Here is a 17,259-nt window from a genome sequence, read left to right on the forward strand (position 1 = left end):
AATCACAGTAAATGATGAATTAAAAATAACGAGAATTGAGAGACAGTATCTTCCCTAATAATGCCAAACTCCATCTCGAGGAGAGACCTCTGAGGTCTTAATATTTTTATGTATCTTTCTGTCAAAATGTACAAATAAAAGGTTCCAAGTTTGGTTCTATTCCTTTTCTTATGATAAAAAGGTTTTGTACCGTTGAGAAAACAGGAGAAAAGTATAGTTGAAATGATACCATTTATTGGCTAACTGAGAGTTTGATTGCAAGCTTTCGAGACCAAGTTGTTAGGTCCCTTCCTCAGGCATTAATGAAGCTAACACAGACTTATCTAAATACAAAAGAACAATTCACACGTTTACAAAGACTTCAGATAAACACAGAGGTGTTGGGGAATTTGTTGAGCAGTAAATTAGTTCGACTGGCAGAGATCCAATGGACAGATCCGGTTCAATCAAAGCATCGTTGGTCAGTTCACTCCCTGGTTAGAGGGGCCATTAAACCATCTGACACATGCCAGATCCATGAAGGGGTTAAATGTTCCCAGGAGTAAGTTGTTTATAGTGAATTCGAATTGTGAAGGGATTAATGGTTTGTAATGGATTGTAATGGTCTGTAGTGGTCTGTAATGGTCTGTAGTGGTCTGTAATGGTTTGTAGTGGTCTGTAGTGGTTTGTAATGTTATAATGGGAGATGAATTCTCTGTCTCTGTTGAGGCCGGTGAGTCGGGTATTAAACCGGTAGATTAGTTTGATCTCCCGCATTTTTCTCTCCCTCCCGGTGCGGAACGGTCCCATTAATACTAACAGCGTCGTGTCCTGAATGCTGAGTCCAGGCTGACAGAAATGCAGGTGTCTCTGTCTGTCTCTGATGGTCTGTCTGTGGGAATTAAACCGTTTGTGTAACGCTCGGCCTGTTTCCCCCACGTACATCGCTGATGAGGTGCACCACGTTAGATGATTTGCACGTAAAGCAGCCATTGGTTTTGTGGTGTAAGTGTGAGCCGGGTATCTGTATTTCATCTGTGGGAAGGATGTGTGCACAGCACTCGCATCTCTTTTGTTGGCAGGGAGAGGCACCATTTGCTGTTCGCCTGTGAAGGGCGCTCCTCACTATCCATTGTCTGAGATCGGGAGGCTGTTTGAATGAGAGCAGCGGGGGATGTGGGAATATCGTCCGAAGTCTTTCATCAGTGTGCAAGATTTCTTGTAGTTCCTTTGCGATCTTGCGCAGGGCTTTGTGGATTATAGGTGACCACTAATGGTACTCGATCTCTTTTTTGTGGCTGCTGGTATCTCAGAAGGTTTTCTCTGGGGATATTGATGGCTTTCTGTATTTGGGAGTCTGGGATTTTTATTCTGTACCCATGGTTGATGAATTCCTCCCTTAGATTCTGGAGGTGTTTATCTCTGTCCATAGGATCCGAACAGATGCGGTTATATCGAATAGCTTGACTGTAGATGATTGAGTTTTTGGTATGTCTGGGATGGAAGCTGTTGTGTTTCGGATAGGTTGGTCTATCTGTTGGTTTGCGGTAGCGTGAAGTCTGAATTGACTTGTTCCTGATGCAGATGGTAGTGTCTAGGAATTGGATGTTAGTGCGGGAGTAGCTCAGTTTCAGCTTTATAGTGGGATGAAAGGCATTATAGCCTTCATGAAATCTGAGGAGTTCCTCTTCGCTACCAGTCCAGATGATTAGTATATCGTCGATGTAGCGGAGATATACCAGCGGTTTGTTGTGGCAGGTGGAGATGTAGTCCTCCTCCAGTCTGGCCATGAATAAATTGGCATATTGTGGTGCCATTCGTGTGCCCATTGCGGTCCCCATTTTTTGGAGATAAAAGTCCTGTCCAAATGTGAAGTAGTTGTGGTTGAGGATAAAATGTATTAATTGTGTTATGGGTTCCATTCCTAGGTTCTCCTGTTTTAGGTATTTGCGGCAGGCTGCTATACCGTCATGATGGGGGATGTTGGTGTAGAGGGATTCTACATCCATGGTAGCAAGAATGGTGCCCTCACGAACTGTGCCGATGTTGGTAAGTTTGTTGAGAAGATCGGTGGTGTCTTGGAGGTAACTGTGCAATCCCTTTACTAAGGGTTTAAGGATTTTTTCAACCCAGCCAGAAATATTTTCTGTAAGGGTTTCGACTCCTGAAATTATGGGTCTTCCGGAGCATGTAGAAGGAGCCCACTTTGGGGTCAGTTGGCACCAAGCCTTCCACCTGTTGTCTGATGCTGGGCGGCAGTGCTTGTATGGTATTCTTGAGTGTTTTGGTATAGGCGTTTGTGGGGTCCTCCTGAGGTTGGATGTAGTGTCTGTCATCAGAGAGTTGTCTGTGCTATTCCTTTTCTTATAAATGATAACAGAGGTTCACTAACAGGGTTCAGCCGCTAGAGGGAGACATTTTCCTGCTAATCCACAGTTATGAAGAGTCAGTAAGAAAGTTCAGCCGCTAGATGGCGCTGTCTGCTATAACAATATACAGCGATCAGCCATAACAGTCTGCGTTAAGACAGGTGAAGGGAATAACACGGATAATCTCGTTATCATGGCTCCTGTCAGTGGGGGGATATAACAGGCAGCGAGTGAACGTTTCATCCTCAAAGCTGATGTGTTAGAAGCAGGAAAAATGGGCAGCGTAAGGATCTGAGCGAATCTGACGAGGGCCAAATTGTGACAGCGACACGACTAGGTCAGAGCATCTCCAAAACTGCAGCTCTTGTGAGGGGCTCCCGGTCTGCAGGGGTCAGTATCTATTAAAAGGAGTCCAAGGAAGGAAAAGCGGTGACCCTGCGACAGGGTCATAGGCGGTCGAGGGTCATTGATGTGTGTGTGGGGGGGGGGCTGGCCCATGGGTTCAAATCCAACAGACGAGCGACTGCAGCTCAAATTGCTGAAAAAGTGACTGCTGGTTCTGATAAAAGGGAGTCAGAACACGCAGAGCATCGCAGTTTGTTGCGTTTGGGGTCACGTAGCCACAGACCAGTCAGGGTGCCTATGCTGACCCCTGTCCGCGGCCGAAAGCGCCTACAATGGGCATGTGATCATAAGAACTGGACCACGGAGCGATGGAAGAAGGTGGACGGTGTGATGAATCACTTTTTTCTTTCACGCCACGTGGATGGCCGGGTGCGTCGCTTATCTGGAGAACACGCGGCAACGGGACGCATCCATGGAGGCTGCACCTCACAACTTACAGCACTTAAAGGATCCGCTGCTAACGTCTCTGCCGGATACCACAGCACAGCTTCAGAGGTCTAGCAGAGTCTGTGCCTCGACGGGGCAAAAGGGGGACCTGCACAGTATTAGGCAGGTGCTCGTAATTTAATGGCTGATCGGTGTGATATAAGAACAATAGCTCCAGGTGACCTGCCCTCCACTTGCTGTAACATCACAGTATCCAAACATGTGGCTGAGCATCATGGGAGTAGTAGTTTAGCATTAACCTGGGGAGTAATTTGACGGCTGGTAGGAAACATTGAGCCCATTACACTTAGCCATTAAATGGAGGCGTACCCAGAATGCACCAGGAAAAGATGTTAGCGACCAGAGGAGGAGTAAAGCCCCAGAGCCCCTGAATACACCCCTGTATACCAGGAAAACGTAGATCCCTTATACCCCAGTATACCAGGGGGACATTATTCCAAAATACCCCTCTATACCAGCAGTTCATGGTTCCAAAATGATACTGTACCCCTATATACACCAGTAGTGATGTAGTATCCTACATATACCCCATCAGTGATACAGTATCCCCCATATACCCCAGCAGTGATACAGTATCTCCCATATACCCCAGCAGTGATACAGTATCTCCCCATATACGCCAGCAGTGATACAGTATTCCCTCATATACCCCAGAAGTTATACAGTATCCTACATATACCCCAACAGTGATACAGTATCCCCCATATACCCCAGAAGTGACACAGTATCCCCCATAAACCCTCAGCAGTGATACAGTATCTCCCATACACCCCAGCAGTGGTACAGTATCTCCCCACATACCCCAGCAGTGGTACAGTATCCCCCATATACCCCAGCAGTGGTACAGTATCCCCCCCATATGCCCTCAGCAGTGGTACAGCATCCCCCGATAAACCCTCAGCTGTGATACAGTATCCCCCCATATACCCCAGCAGTGATACAGTACTGTACATATACCACAACAGTGATACAGTATCCCCCATATACCCCAGCAGTGGTACAGTTTGCTACATATACCCCAGCAGTGGTACAGTATCCCCCATATACCCCAGCAGTGATACAGTATCCCCCCACATACCCCAGCAGTGACAAAGTATCCCCCATAAACCCTCAGCTGTGATACAGTATCCCCCATATACCCCAGCAGTGATACAGTATCCCCCCACATACCCCAGCAGTGGTACAGTATCCCCCCACATACCCCAGCAGTGACAAAGTATCCCCCATAAACCCTCAGCTGTGATACAGTATCCCCCATATACCCCAGCAGTGGTACAGTATCCCCCCACATACACCAGCAGTGGTACAGTATCCCCCCATATACCCCAGCAGTGATACAGTATCCCCCCATATACCCCAGCAGTGGTACAGTATCCCCCCATATACCCCAGCAGTGAAACAGTATCCCCCATATACCCCAGCAGTGGTACAGTATCCCCCATATGCCCCAGCAGTGGTACAGTATCCCCCATATACCCCAGCAGTGGTACAGTATCCCCCCACATACCCCAGCAGTGGTACAGTATCCCCCAAATACCCCAGCAGTGATACAGTATTGTACATATACCACAACAGTGATACAGTATCCCCCATAAACCCTCAGCTGTGATACAGTATCCCCCACATACCCCAGCAGTGATACAGTATCCCCCCACATACCCCAGCAGTGGTACAGTTTGCTACATATACCCCAGCAGTGGTACAGTATCCCCCATATACCCCAGCAGTGATACAGTATCCCCCATATACCCCAGCAGTGATACAGTACTGTACATATACCCCAGCAGTGATACAGTACTGTACATATACCACAACAGTGATACAGTATCCAGCATATGCCCCAGCAGTGGTACAGTATCCCCCCACATACCCCAGCAGTGGTACAGTATCCCCCCACATACCCCAGCAGTGGTACAGTATCCCCCCACATACCCCAGCAGTGGTACAGTATCCCCCCACATACCCCAGCAGTGGTACAGTTTGCTACATATACCCCAGCAGTGGTACAGTATCCCCCATATACCCCAGCAGTGATACAGTATCCCCCCATATACCCCAGCAGTGGTACAGTATCCCCCCACATACCCCAGCAGTGGTACAGTATCCCCCCACATACCCCAGCAGTGGTACAGTATCCCCCCACATACCCCAGCAGTGACAAAGTATCCCCCATAAACCCTCAGCTGTGATACAGTATCCCCCCACATACACCAGCAGTGATACAGTATCCCCCCATATGCCCCAGCAGTGATACAGTATCCCCCCACATACACCAGCAGTGGTACAGTATCCCCCCATATGCCCCAGCAGTGGTACAGTATCCCCCCATATGCCCCAGCAGTGGTATGGTATCCCCCCATATGCCCCAGCAGTGATACAGTATCCCCCCATATGCCCCAGCAGTGGTACAGTATCCCCCCACATACACCAGCAGTGGTACAGTATCCCCCCATATGCCCCAGCAGTGGTATGGTATCCCCCCATATGCCCCAGCAGTGGTACAGTATCCCCCCATATGCCCCAGCAGTGATACAGTATCCCCCCATATGCCCCAGCAGTGGTATGGTATCCCCCCATATGCCCCAGCAGTGGTACAGTATCCCCCCATATGCCCCAGCAGTGGTATGGTATCCCCCCATATGCCCCAGCAGTGGTACAGTATCCCCCCATATGCCCCAGCAGTGGTATGGTATCCCCCCATATGCCCCAGCAGTGGTACAGTATCCCCCCATATGCCCCAGCAGTGGTATGGTATCCCCCCATATGCCCCAGCAGTGGTACAGTATCCCCCCATATACCCCAGCAGTGGTACAGTATCCCCCATATGCCCCAGCAGTGGTACAGTATCCCCCCATATGCCCCAGCAGTGGTACAGTATCCCCCCATATGCCCCAGCAGTGGTACAGTATCCCCCCATATACCCCAGCAGTGGTACAGTATCCCCCATATGCCCCAGCAGTGGTACAGTATCCCCCCATATGCCCCAGCAGTGGTACAGTATCCCCCCATATACCCCAGCAGTGGTATGGTATCCCACATATATCCCAGCAGCGATAAATTATCCCAGGATTTAGTGGGTTAATCCTGAACCCAGGGCAGCGGGTTTGGGGTAGAACGCGTTTAGAATCCGGGAATCTTCCCTGTGAAGGCATCCATCAAATACTGGAATTCGGGAAATTCTCTGATAATGAATTAGAAATGACCGCTAAAAAGCGAATTCTGCTCTTTAAATCTTAATCGATTTAATCTCTGCAAAGATAACACAAAAAAGTGCAAACTGAGCCAAAGAACTGAAAAATAAGCCCCAATTAATAAACGACAAACAATTTCAAATCCAAATCAAATAGAAAAAATCCGAAAACAATAAAAACCCCAAACCAGAAAGAATTTAAAGAATGCAAAACAGTAAAAATCCAAAAACCATAAAAAAGCCCAAAACACAAAATGACAAATGAAATTGCAATAATAATGATTGCAAGCTCTTGTGAACAGGACAATCCACGTCATTTGTTTCTGTCAATATTGCTATGCAATGCGATACCTGTTTGCCCATTGTACAGCGCTGCGGAATATGACGGTGCTATGTAATAATAATAATAACACATTGTACAGCGCTGCGGAATATGACGGTGCTATGTAATAATAAGAATAACACATTGTACAGCGCTGCGGAATATGACGGTGCTATGTAATAATAATAATAACACATTGTACAGCGCTGCGGAATATGACGGTGCTATGTAATAATAATAATAACACATTGTACAGCGCTGCGGAATATGACGGTGCTATGTAATAATAATAACACACATTGTACAGCGCTGCGGAATATGACGGTGCTATGTAATAATAATAATAACACATTGTACAGCGCTGCGGAATATGACGGTGCTATGTAATAATAAGAATAACACATTGTACAGCGCTGCGGAATATGACGGTGCTATGTAATAATAATAATAACACATTGTACAGCGCTGCGGAATATGACGGTGCTATGTAATAATAATAATAACACATTGTACAGCGCTGCGGAATATGACGGTGCTATGTAATAATAAGAATAACACATTGTACAGCGCTGCGGAATATGACGGTGCTATGTAATAATAATAATATTCAGCGAAGTGAGAGAAGCCTGTAGCAAACATCATTAACTCGGCAAAATAAACATTTTATTTTCTAAATTTGTCCCAAATTGAGGAGGCCACTAAATACCCCGATCAGGACCCTCCTAATGGGTGATAAGTGGGCTTCCTACATGAATAATACTATACGTGAAAGAATACTGCAATAACGTGTAAAAATAATGTAATCATTTTATACATGTGAGAATAATGGAATAATACTATACGTGTAACAGTACTGTAATAATTATATATATGCATATATTTATATTTATATATAATGTAATCATCTAATACATGTGAGAATAATGGAATAATACTATACGTGTAACAGTACTGTAATAATTATATATATATGCATATATATATATATTTATATCTATATATTTATATATATATATAATGTAATCATCTAATACATGTGAGAATAATGGAATAATACTATACGTGTAACAGTACTGTAATAATTATATATATGCATATATATATATATATAATGTAATCATCTAATACATGTGAGAATAATGGAATAATACTATACGTGTAACAGTACTGTAATAATTATATATATGCATATATTTATATATATATATAATGTAATCATCTAATACATGTGAGAATAATGGAATAATACTATACGTGTAACAGTACTGTAATAATTATATATATATGCATATATTTATATATATATATAATGTAATCATCTAATACATGTGAGAATAATGGAATAATACTATACGTGTAACAGTACTGTAATAATTATATATATGCATATATTTATATATATATATAATGTAATCATCTAATACATGTGAGAATAATGGAATAATACTATACGTGTAACAGTACTGTAATAATTATATATATATGCATATATTTATATATATATATAATGTAATCATCTAATACATGTGAGGATAATGGAATAATACTATACGTGTAACAGTACTGTAATAATTATATATATGCATATATATATATATATATATAATGTAATCATCTAATACATGTGAGAATAATGGAATAATACTATACGTGTAACAGTACTGTAATAATTATATATATATATATATATATTTATATTTATATATAATGTAATCATCTAATACATGTGAGGATAATGGAATAATACTATACGTGTAACAGTACTGTAATAATTATATATATGCATATATTTATATATATATATAATGTAATCATCTAATACATGTGAGAATAATGTTAATACGTGTTCAAATAGTGTAATCATTTTATACATGTGAGAATAATTTATTTATACTATAGGTGTAATAGTAATGTAACAATACGTTACGTGTAGCAACACATATAATTCTATATGTAGAAGAATAATGTAATCATCTAATACATGTGAGAATAATGTAAATACGTGTTCAAATAGTGTAATAATTGTATACATGTGAGAATAATATAATAACACTATTCGTGTACAAATAATGTAATAAAAAATAATTTTATACATAGGAATAATGTAATATTTATATAGGTGTAAGAATAATGTATCAATACTATAGGTGTAGGAATAATGTAATATTCATATAGGTGTAAGAATAATGTATTAATACTATAGGTGTAGGAATAATGTAATAGTTCTTTATGTGTAAAAATAATGTAACAATTCTATACATGTGGGAATAATGTAATAGTACTATAGGTGTAACGATAATATATTAATGCTATATGTGTAACAATACTGTAATAATACCACTCGTGTAGAAATACTGTTAAAATATTTTACATGGAAAAATAATGTAATCATTCTATATGTATAAAAATAACGTAATAATACTGTAACAATACCATACATGTAACAATAATGTAACAATACCATCGGGAAATAATCCGCGTTACCGAAATATTAAGGTTTTCTGAACTAAAAGCAGATACATTCCCTTTAACGATAATTATTAATTAAATATTCATCTGACTGGAGGGGGCATTAAATATTAGTACTAACAAATTATATCTTTGAGAGAAAATACAGATAATACCCCCCCAAAAAAAACAAATAATAATAATAATTATAGAAGCATATATTATAACAAGAATATAATGCAACATAACGTGACATAATGTAATGTATAATAATATAATGTACTATAATGTAGAATAATATAATGTAAAATAATACAATATAATATAATGTAAAATAATATAATGTAAAATTATACAATATAATATAATGTAATATAATATAATGTAATATAATGTAAAATTATACAATATAATATAATGTAATATAATATAATGTAAAATAATATAATGTAAAATTATACAATATAATATAATGTAATATAATATAATGTAAAATAATATAATGTAAAATTATACAATATAATATAATGTAATATAATATAATGTAATATAATATAATGTAATATAATGTAAAATTATACAATATAATATAATGTAATATAATATAATGTAAAATAATATAATGTAAAATTATACAATATAATATAATGTAATATAATATAATGTAATATAATATAATGTAAAATAATATGATGTAAAATAATGTGATGTAAAATATGTGATGTAAATAATATAATGTAAAATAAAATTTTGAGTAATAGTATGTAATAGAATGTAATATAGTATAATGCAATAGAATGTGATTTAAAGTAATATAATGTAAAATGATGTGATGGAATGTAATGCAATGTGTAAAATCCGCTTGTATAATATTAACGATGGCTGTTACCGGTACCGAATCCGCATTTCAGCCGGTAAAGGGAATTTCGCCGCTTTTCGGGTTTTAGCTGAATAAATTAAAGTAAAAGAAAGCGGACTTCAATTACATGGGAATGACCCAAATACCCTGCGGGATTTAGCGTAAGAATACCGGGAACCAAAACCGGGGGACGCAAAAACGCGATTCTACCCGACTTTCAACGAATGGGGGAGCCCTGGCTCTGAGGGGTTAATCCGCCTGATCGGGGGTTAATTCAGGAAAGGGGGCAGTTTTGGCAGGGGTTAATCCCGATGTGCTCCCGGTTTTCAGATTTTCTCCGTTATTTCCAAATTATTTTCGATTCATTTAAACGGAATTTAATCATCTGCAGGGATCTAAGGGCCCTCGGTTATTATTAATATTATTATTATTATTATTATTATTATTATTATTACTGAAAGCTCCGTTTCCCCGACCGTTTCTCTTCCCCTGTTTTTTTTTGTGTGAATTAACCCATTTTTGTTGTTTGTGATTATTGGCGTTTATTTTATTTAGTTATTTATTTTTATTTCGTTTCCCGTCTGGATTTCTGGGGACATTTCCTGCATTTCCGGATTCTGCTATTTTCCTGTATTTTCGGATCTGGATATTTTTTATTTTTATGTTGTGGATTTTGGGTTATTTTCGTGTAGTTTGATATTATATTTTGTGGATTTGGGTTAACTTGCCGTATTTGTGGGATGTATTGCCCATTCTGCGAGGGTCCTCGGTAATAATCTGTTCACCCGGCTGCTTCGGGGGGATTTGACCCGTGGTGTCCCCTTGGCCCCCATGTGGTGCTGTAATGTTGACCCACCTGTGGTGCTGCCCCCCCCACTACACTTGTTGCCCCATTACCTGAGCTGCAGGTTCTGCTGCCGTCCTCTTGCCCCGGGCTCCTGCCCACTGGTTGCATTCTGGGCCCCTGGGGGTCCCCCAGCATAAGAGCGGGCTGGGAATAGAAACCAGGGATGCCGCCGGCTCCCAGGAGCCCCAGACCAGATCGGGCAGCCAAAAGATGGGCCCCATGGGGCAGAGAGTGGATGTGGCCCCGGGGGGGCGCTGGTGGCTCCTTGTTGAGCCCCAGAATTTCCTGAATGCCAAAGCCTGTGCTCCTGGGGGGGCCTTCTCTCCCGGTCATGGCGTCTCCTCCCCGGTCCCAGCGCTCACTGCTCCCAGAGCCCGACCACCAGCTTTATATTCACCCGGGTGAGAAGGGAGCAGCCAATCAGCGGCCGGTATCAGGGGGAGAAGCATGAGATGCTCCGGCAATCTGTAAGAAGCACAGTGATAGTGAGAGTCAGAGGGAATAGTGAGAGTGTGAGAGAGGGAAAATAGTGACAGTGAGTGTGTGAGAGGGAAAATAGTGACAGTGAGTGTGAGAGAGGGGAAAATAGTGACAGTGAGAGAGTGTGTGAGAGGGGAAAATAGTGACAGTGAGAGTGTGAGAGAGGGGAAAATAGTGACAGTGAGAGAGTGTGTGAGAGGGGAAAATAGTGACAGTGAGAGAGTGTGTGAGAGGGGAAAATAGTGACAGTGAGAGAGTGTGAGAGAGGGGAAAATAGTGACAGTGAGTGTGTGAGAGGGAAAATAGTGACAGTGAGAGAGTGTGAGAGAGGGGAAAATAGTGACAGTGAGAGAGTGTGAGAGAGGGGAAAATAGTGACAGTGAGTGTGTGAGAGGGAAAATAGTGACAGTGAGTGTGTGAGAGAGAGGGGAAAATAGTGACAGTGAGAGAGTGTGTGAGAAGGGAAAATAGTGACAGTGAGAGAGTGTGTGAGAAGGGAAAATAGTGACAGTGAGAGAGTGTGTGAGAGGGAAAATAGTGACAGTGAGAGAGTGTGTGAGAAGGGAAAATAGTGACAGTGAGAGAGTGTGTGAGAAGAGAAAATAGTGACAGTGAGAGAGTGTGTGAGAAGGGAAAATAGTGACAGTGAGAGAGTGTGTGAGAGGGAAAATAGTGACAGTGAGAGAGTGTGTGAGAGGGAAAATAGTGACAGTGAGTGTGTGAGAGGGGAAAATAGTGACAGTGAGAGAGTGTGTGAGAAGGGAAAATAGTGACAGTGAGAGAGTGTGTGAGAAGGGAAAATAGTGACAGTGAGAGAGTGTGTGAGAAGAGAAAATAGTGACAGTGAGAGAGTGTGTGAGAAGGGAAAATAGTGACAGTGAGAGAGTGTGTGAGAGGGAAAATAGTGACAGTGAGTGTGTGAGAAGGGAAAATAGTGACAGTGAGTGTGTGAGAGGGAAAATAGTGACAGTGAGAGAGTGTGTGAGAAGGGAAAATAGTGACAGTGAGTGTGTGAGAGGGGAAAATAGTGACAGTGAGAGAGTGTGTGAGAGGGGAAAATAGTGACAGTGAGAGGGGAAAATAGTGACAGTGAGAGAGTGTGAGGGGACAGAGTGTATGAAGGATATGTGTAAGTTTATAAAGGGCATATATTATGGGGCATGTGTGTGTAAGGAGCATGTATTATATAGGGTATGCATAAGTGTGTAAGGGGCATGCATTGTGGAGGTATGGGTAAGTGTGTAAGGGGCATGTATTATATGGGGTATGCATAAGTGTGTAAGGGGCATGTATTATATGGGGTATGTATAAGTGTGTAAGGGACATGTATTATGGAGGTAAGTGTAAGTGTGTAAGGGGCATGAATGATGGGTGGGTGTGAGCGTGTAAGGGGCATGTATGATGAGGGGTAGATATGAGTGTGTAAGGGACATGTATTATGGAAGTATGTGTAAGGGGCATGTATGATGAGGCTATATGTGAGTGTGTAAGGGAGATGTATGATGGGTGTGTGTGTGTGTGTGAGTGTGTAAGGGGCATGTATTATGGCATATGTATAAGTGTGTAAGGGGCGTGTATTATGGGGTATGTGTGAGTGTGTAAGGAACATGTATGATGGGGTATGTGTGAGTTTGTAAGGTGCATGTATAATGGGGTATATGTGAGTGTGTAAGGGACATGTATAATGGGGGTATATGTGAGTGTGTAAGGGGCATGTATGATGGGGTATATGTGAGTGTGTAAGGGGCATGTATGATGGGGTATATGTGAGTGTGTAAGGGGCAGATATGATGGGGTGTGTGTGAGCGTGTAAGGTGCATGTATTATGGGGTATGTGTGAGTGTGTAAGGGACATGTATGATGGGGTATGTGTGAGTGTGTAAGGGGCATGTATTATGGGGTATATGTGAGTGTGTAAGGGGCATGTATGATGGGGTATATGTGAGTGTTTAAGTGGCATATATGATGGGGTATATGTGAGTGTGTAAGAGGCATGTATGATGGGTGTGTGTGAGCGTGTAAAGGACATGTATGATGAGGTATATGTGAGTGTGTAAGGGGCATGTATTATGGGGAATGTGTGAGTGTGTAAGGAACATGTATGATGGGGGTATGTGTGAGTGTGTAAGGAACATGTATGATGGGGGTATGTGTGAGTGTGTAAGGAACATGTATGATTGGGTATGTGTGAGTGTGTAAGGAACATGTATGATGGGGTATGTGTGAGTTTGAAAGGGGCATGTATGATGGGGGTATATGTGAGTGAGGGGAATGTATTATGGGGTATGTATAATTGTTTAAGGGGCATGTATTATGGGGTATATGTGAGTGTGTAAGGAACATGTATGATGGGGGTATATGTGAGTGTGTAAGGGGCATGTATGATGGGTATGTCTGAGTGTGTAAGGGACATGTATGATGGGGTATATGTGAGTGTGTAAGGGGCATGTATGATGGGGTATATGTGAGTGTGTAAGGGGCATGTATGATGGCGTATATGTGAGTGTGTAATGGGCATGTATGATGGGGTATATGTGAGTGTGTAAGGGGGCATGTATTATGGGGTATGTGTCAGTGTGTAAGGGGCATGTATGATGGAGGTATATGTGAGTGTGTAAAGGGAAGGTATTATGGTGTATGTGTGAATGTGTAAGGGGCATGTATGATGAGGTATACGTGAGTGTGTAAGGGGCATGTATGATGAGGTATATGTGAGTAAGGGGAAGGTAGTATGGGGTATGTATAATTGTGTAAGGGGCATGTATGATGGGGTATATGTGAGTGTGTAAGGGGAAGGTATTATGGGGTGTATGTGAGTGTGTAAGGGGCATGTATGATGGAGGTATATGTGAGTGTGTAAGGGGAAGGTATTATTGGGTATTTATAATTGTGTAAGGGGCATGTATGATGGGGTATATGTGAGTGTGTAAGGGGCATGTATTATGGGGTATATGTGAGTGTGTAAGGGGCATGTATGATGGAGGTATATGTGAGTGTGTAAGGGGAAGGTATTATGGGGTATGTATAATTGTGTAAGGGGCATGTATGATGGGGTATATGTGAGTGTGTAAGGGGCATGTATTATGGGGTATATGTGAATGTGTAAGGGGCATGTATGATGGAGGTATATGTGAGTAAGGGGAAGGTATTAGGGGGTATGTGTGAGTGTGTAAGGGGCATGTATGATGAGGTATATGTGGGTGTGTAAGGGGCATGTATGACGAGGTATATGTGAGTGTGTAAGGGGCATGTATGATGAGGTATATGTGGGCGTGTAAGGGGCATGTATGACGAGGCATATGTGAGTGTGTAAGGGGCATGTATGATGGGGTATATGTGAGTAAGGGGAAGGTATTATGGGGTATGTGTGAGTATGTAAGGGGCATGTATGATGGGGTATATGTGTGTAAAGGGAAGGTATTATGGGTATATGTGAGTGTGTAAGGGGCATGTATGATGGGGTATATGTGAGTGTGTAAGGGGCATGTATGATGGAGGTATATGTGAGTGTGTAAGGGGCATGTATGATGGAGGTATATGTGAGTGTGTAAGGGGAAGGTATTATGGGGTATGTGTAAGTGACATGTATGATGCGTGTGTGTTTCCTGCAGACCCCCCCCAGTGCATTTGCCAGGGGGATCCCAATGGGGTAATTAACAGGGAATCAGCGCGGGGGTGAGAAGCTGCCTCTCCTCCCCTTTTATAGAACAATTAATTCCGTGTAATCAGCCATTATTAAATGATATTCATTTTAATTCGGTTTTGGACATCTGGCCGTCCAATTGGAGAGAAATCATTTATGCAAATGAGGAAAACTTGTTGACAGGGCGGGTGGATTAACGACGGATGAATTAGGTCAGGCCGGGCGGCACAATCACCAAGTCCGGGGTTTGCCACGAGCCCACTGACCGATCACACCCTCTCCCCAACACACACTACCCCCCTCGATAACGCTGTACCCTCCAAATACTTTAAAACAGGTGTGCCCTCCCCTACCGAGAGCCCCCAATACTATAGAACAGGTGTCCCTTCCATAACCCCCCCAATACTTTAGAACAGGTGTAATTTCTTCTACCCGGATGCCCCACGCTTTCTTGAGAGTCCTGAAATACCCAGAATGCACCTGTGCACATTGCTCCTCCCACCGGTGCTAATATTTCTACATATTAAAATGCATTCCGCGTGATCTCCGAGCAGAACATTAGGGGATTTAACCCAGTTTCTGGGGGGATTGAGCTCCGCATCGGGGCAGATTAGGAGGGCCAGCTGCTGCTGGATCTGCTCCATTTGCTCGTTTCACTGCGTCCTGTTCATTAACGGGTCTTTGATATCTCTTTAAGCCCCTCTCGGGGGGGGGGGGGCAGTTAGCCGGGCTTTAGGGCGATCTCCCCAAGTCTGACAGCTAAAGATTAAAGAGATTCAATTAAAACAAAGCGAGACACAATCCGGCCTGCGGGAGGGAAAGTGGCCAGGGCGACTCGTGGCACCGGGGGCAGATTAACAACAGGGCAAAAGCAACATCTGCCCCATGCCTCCCCACTTGCTGCAGGGCATGTAGTGCACTTACTGCATGGACTCGTTCTCCAGCAGCGGGGGTATTTGGAAGATGATCATTGATGGCAGAGGGAGCTTCTCACTTCCTGGCATCGTGTGTCACCCTCGGGGGGGGGGGGATGGGGCGGGTCGAGGGGAATGTCCCCCCCGAGGGCCACTCATGTCTGTGACCTCCAGGAGGCTGCTTTTCCTAGCGGTTCCTTGTTGAATGATAATAACGCTGATAATAATAATAACGGGGGGGGGGACGCGTGATAAGCAGGAAGTGTCAGACGAGGCCGTGGAACGATTTCATTTATAAATAACATTTACAAACAAGGAGCGCAGCCATGCCGGAGGACCATGTGACCGAGCCTTAAATCAGAGTCCAGGCTCCAAGAGAACGGTTTAATGACGAGTCGGTGCCGGGGGCCGCGGGGGGCCGAGCATCTGGTCTGCGCTGTGATAATGCCCTCCGCCCGGAGAGGTTAAGGGCCGGTCCCGTTCCGCGTCCTTCTAGTCCCAGCTATTTCTTCGCTTTCTCCAAGATGTTGAGGAACTTCCCGCGAGTCATCTCCCGAGCTGCAAAACCAGACATGATGTTACATACGTGTTCAATAACATACAACAGCGCAAAGGCTGCACGTTATCACGCTTCTATACCCCGGAGCATGCTGGGTAACGAGCATTAACGCCATTAACACATGGTGATTGTACGCGCAACCATTAATTGCCCCCTCTCTCCGCCACGTTAAGATGTCTTCCAGAAGCCTCAATGTTTTTTCCGCCCCGTCCCCCCCCGTCCCCCCCCCCCCCCCGGCAGATTGTTTGGTAATGCCAAGTGTGCTTTTAATTTGCAAGACGTCAGACCCCGAGGTAATTTATACCAACATCTGTTCATCGCCGAGTCTGAAACGAATTCGCACACAAGCTGCCCCAAATCCCATTACAGGCGGCCGCGGCGCCAAGTATGAAGTCTGCCCGGGGTGGGCGATCACAGCCCTCCCGCCGCACGTTCCCACCACCGAGTGACCCCACGGGCAATCCTCACTGCACGTTCCCACCACCGAGTGACCCCACGGGCAACCCTCACCGCACGTTCCCACCACCGAGTGACCCCACGGGCAACCCTCACCGCACGTTCCCACCACCGAGTGACCCCACGATCCCACCACCGAGTGACCCCACGGGCAATCCTCACTGCACGTTCCCACCACCGAGTGACCCCACGGGCAACCCTCACCGCACGATCCCACCACCGAGTGACCCCACGATCCCACCACCGAGTGACCCCACGGGCAATCCTCACTGCACGATCCCACCACCGAGTGACCCCACGATCCCACCACCGAGTGACCCCACGGGCAATCCTCACTGCAC

General features: G+C 43.6%; 2 protein-coding genes across 3 annotated transcripts in view; both read right to left on the reverse strand.

The window, feature by feature from the left end:
* Positions 1-11,203, reverse strand: part of VSX2 (visual system homeobox 2) — a 26,355-nt gene extending 15,152 nt beyond the window's left edge. Inside the window, exon 1 of the mRNA XM_053475631.1 lies at positions 10,917-11,203. Coding sequence (XP_053331606.1) covers positions 10,917-11,199 — 283 coding nt within the window. The 5' untranslated portion in view covers positions 11,200-11,203. The remainder of the gene's footprint in view (positions 1-10,916) is intronic.
* The window catches only part of LIN52 (lin-52 DREAM MuvB core complex component), a 25,872-nt gene continuing 11,338 nt past the window's right edge, over positions 2,726-17,259 (reverse strand). The window contains exons 6-7 of one of the 2 annotated variants that reach the window (XR_008355563.1): positions 16,340-16,461; positions 2,726-2,735 (exon numbers count right to left, since the gene is read on the reverse strand). Coding sequence is in view for 1 of the 2 variants with exons in the window: in XM_053475635.1 (XP_053331610.1) it covers positions 16,406-16,461 (56 nt within the window). In the remaining variant the exon portion in view is untranslated. Of the gene's footprint in view, positions 2,736-16,177; positions 16,462-17,259 lie in introns of those variants that run through there. The other variant, XM_053475635.1, reaches the window with a different exon arrangement.

The sequence above is a fragment of the Spea bombifrons genome, chromosome 9 (assembly GCF_027358695.1).
Source record: "Spea bombifrons isolate aSpeBom1 chromosome 9, aSpeBom1.2.pri, whole genome shotgun sequence".
Lineage (NCBI taxonomy): Eukaryota > Metazoa > Chordata > Amphibia > Anura > Pelobatidae > Spea > Spea bombifrons.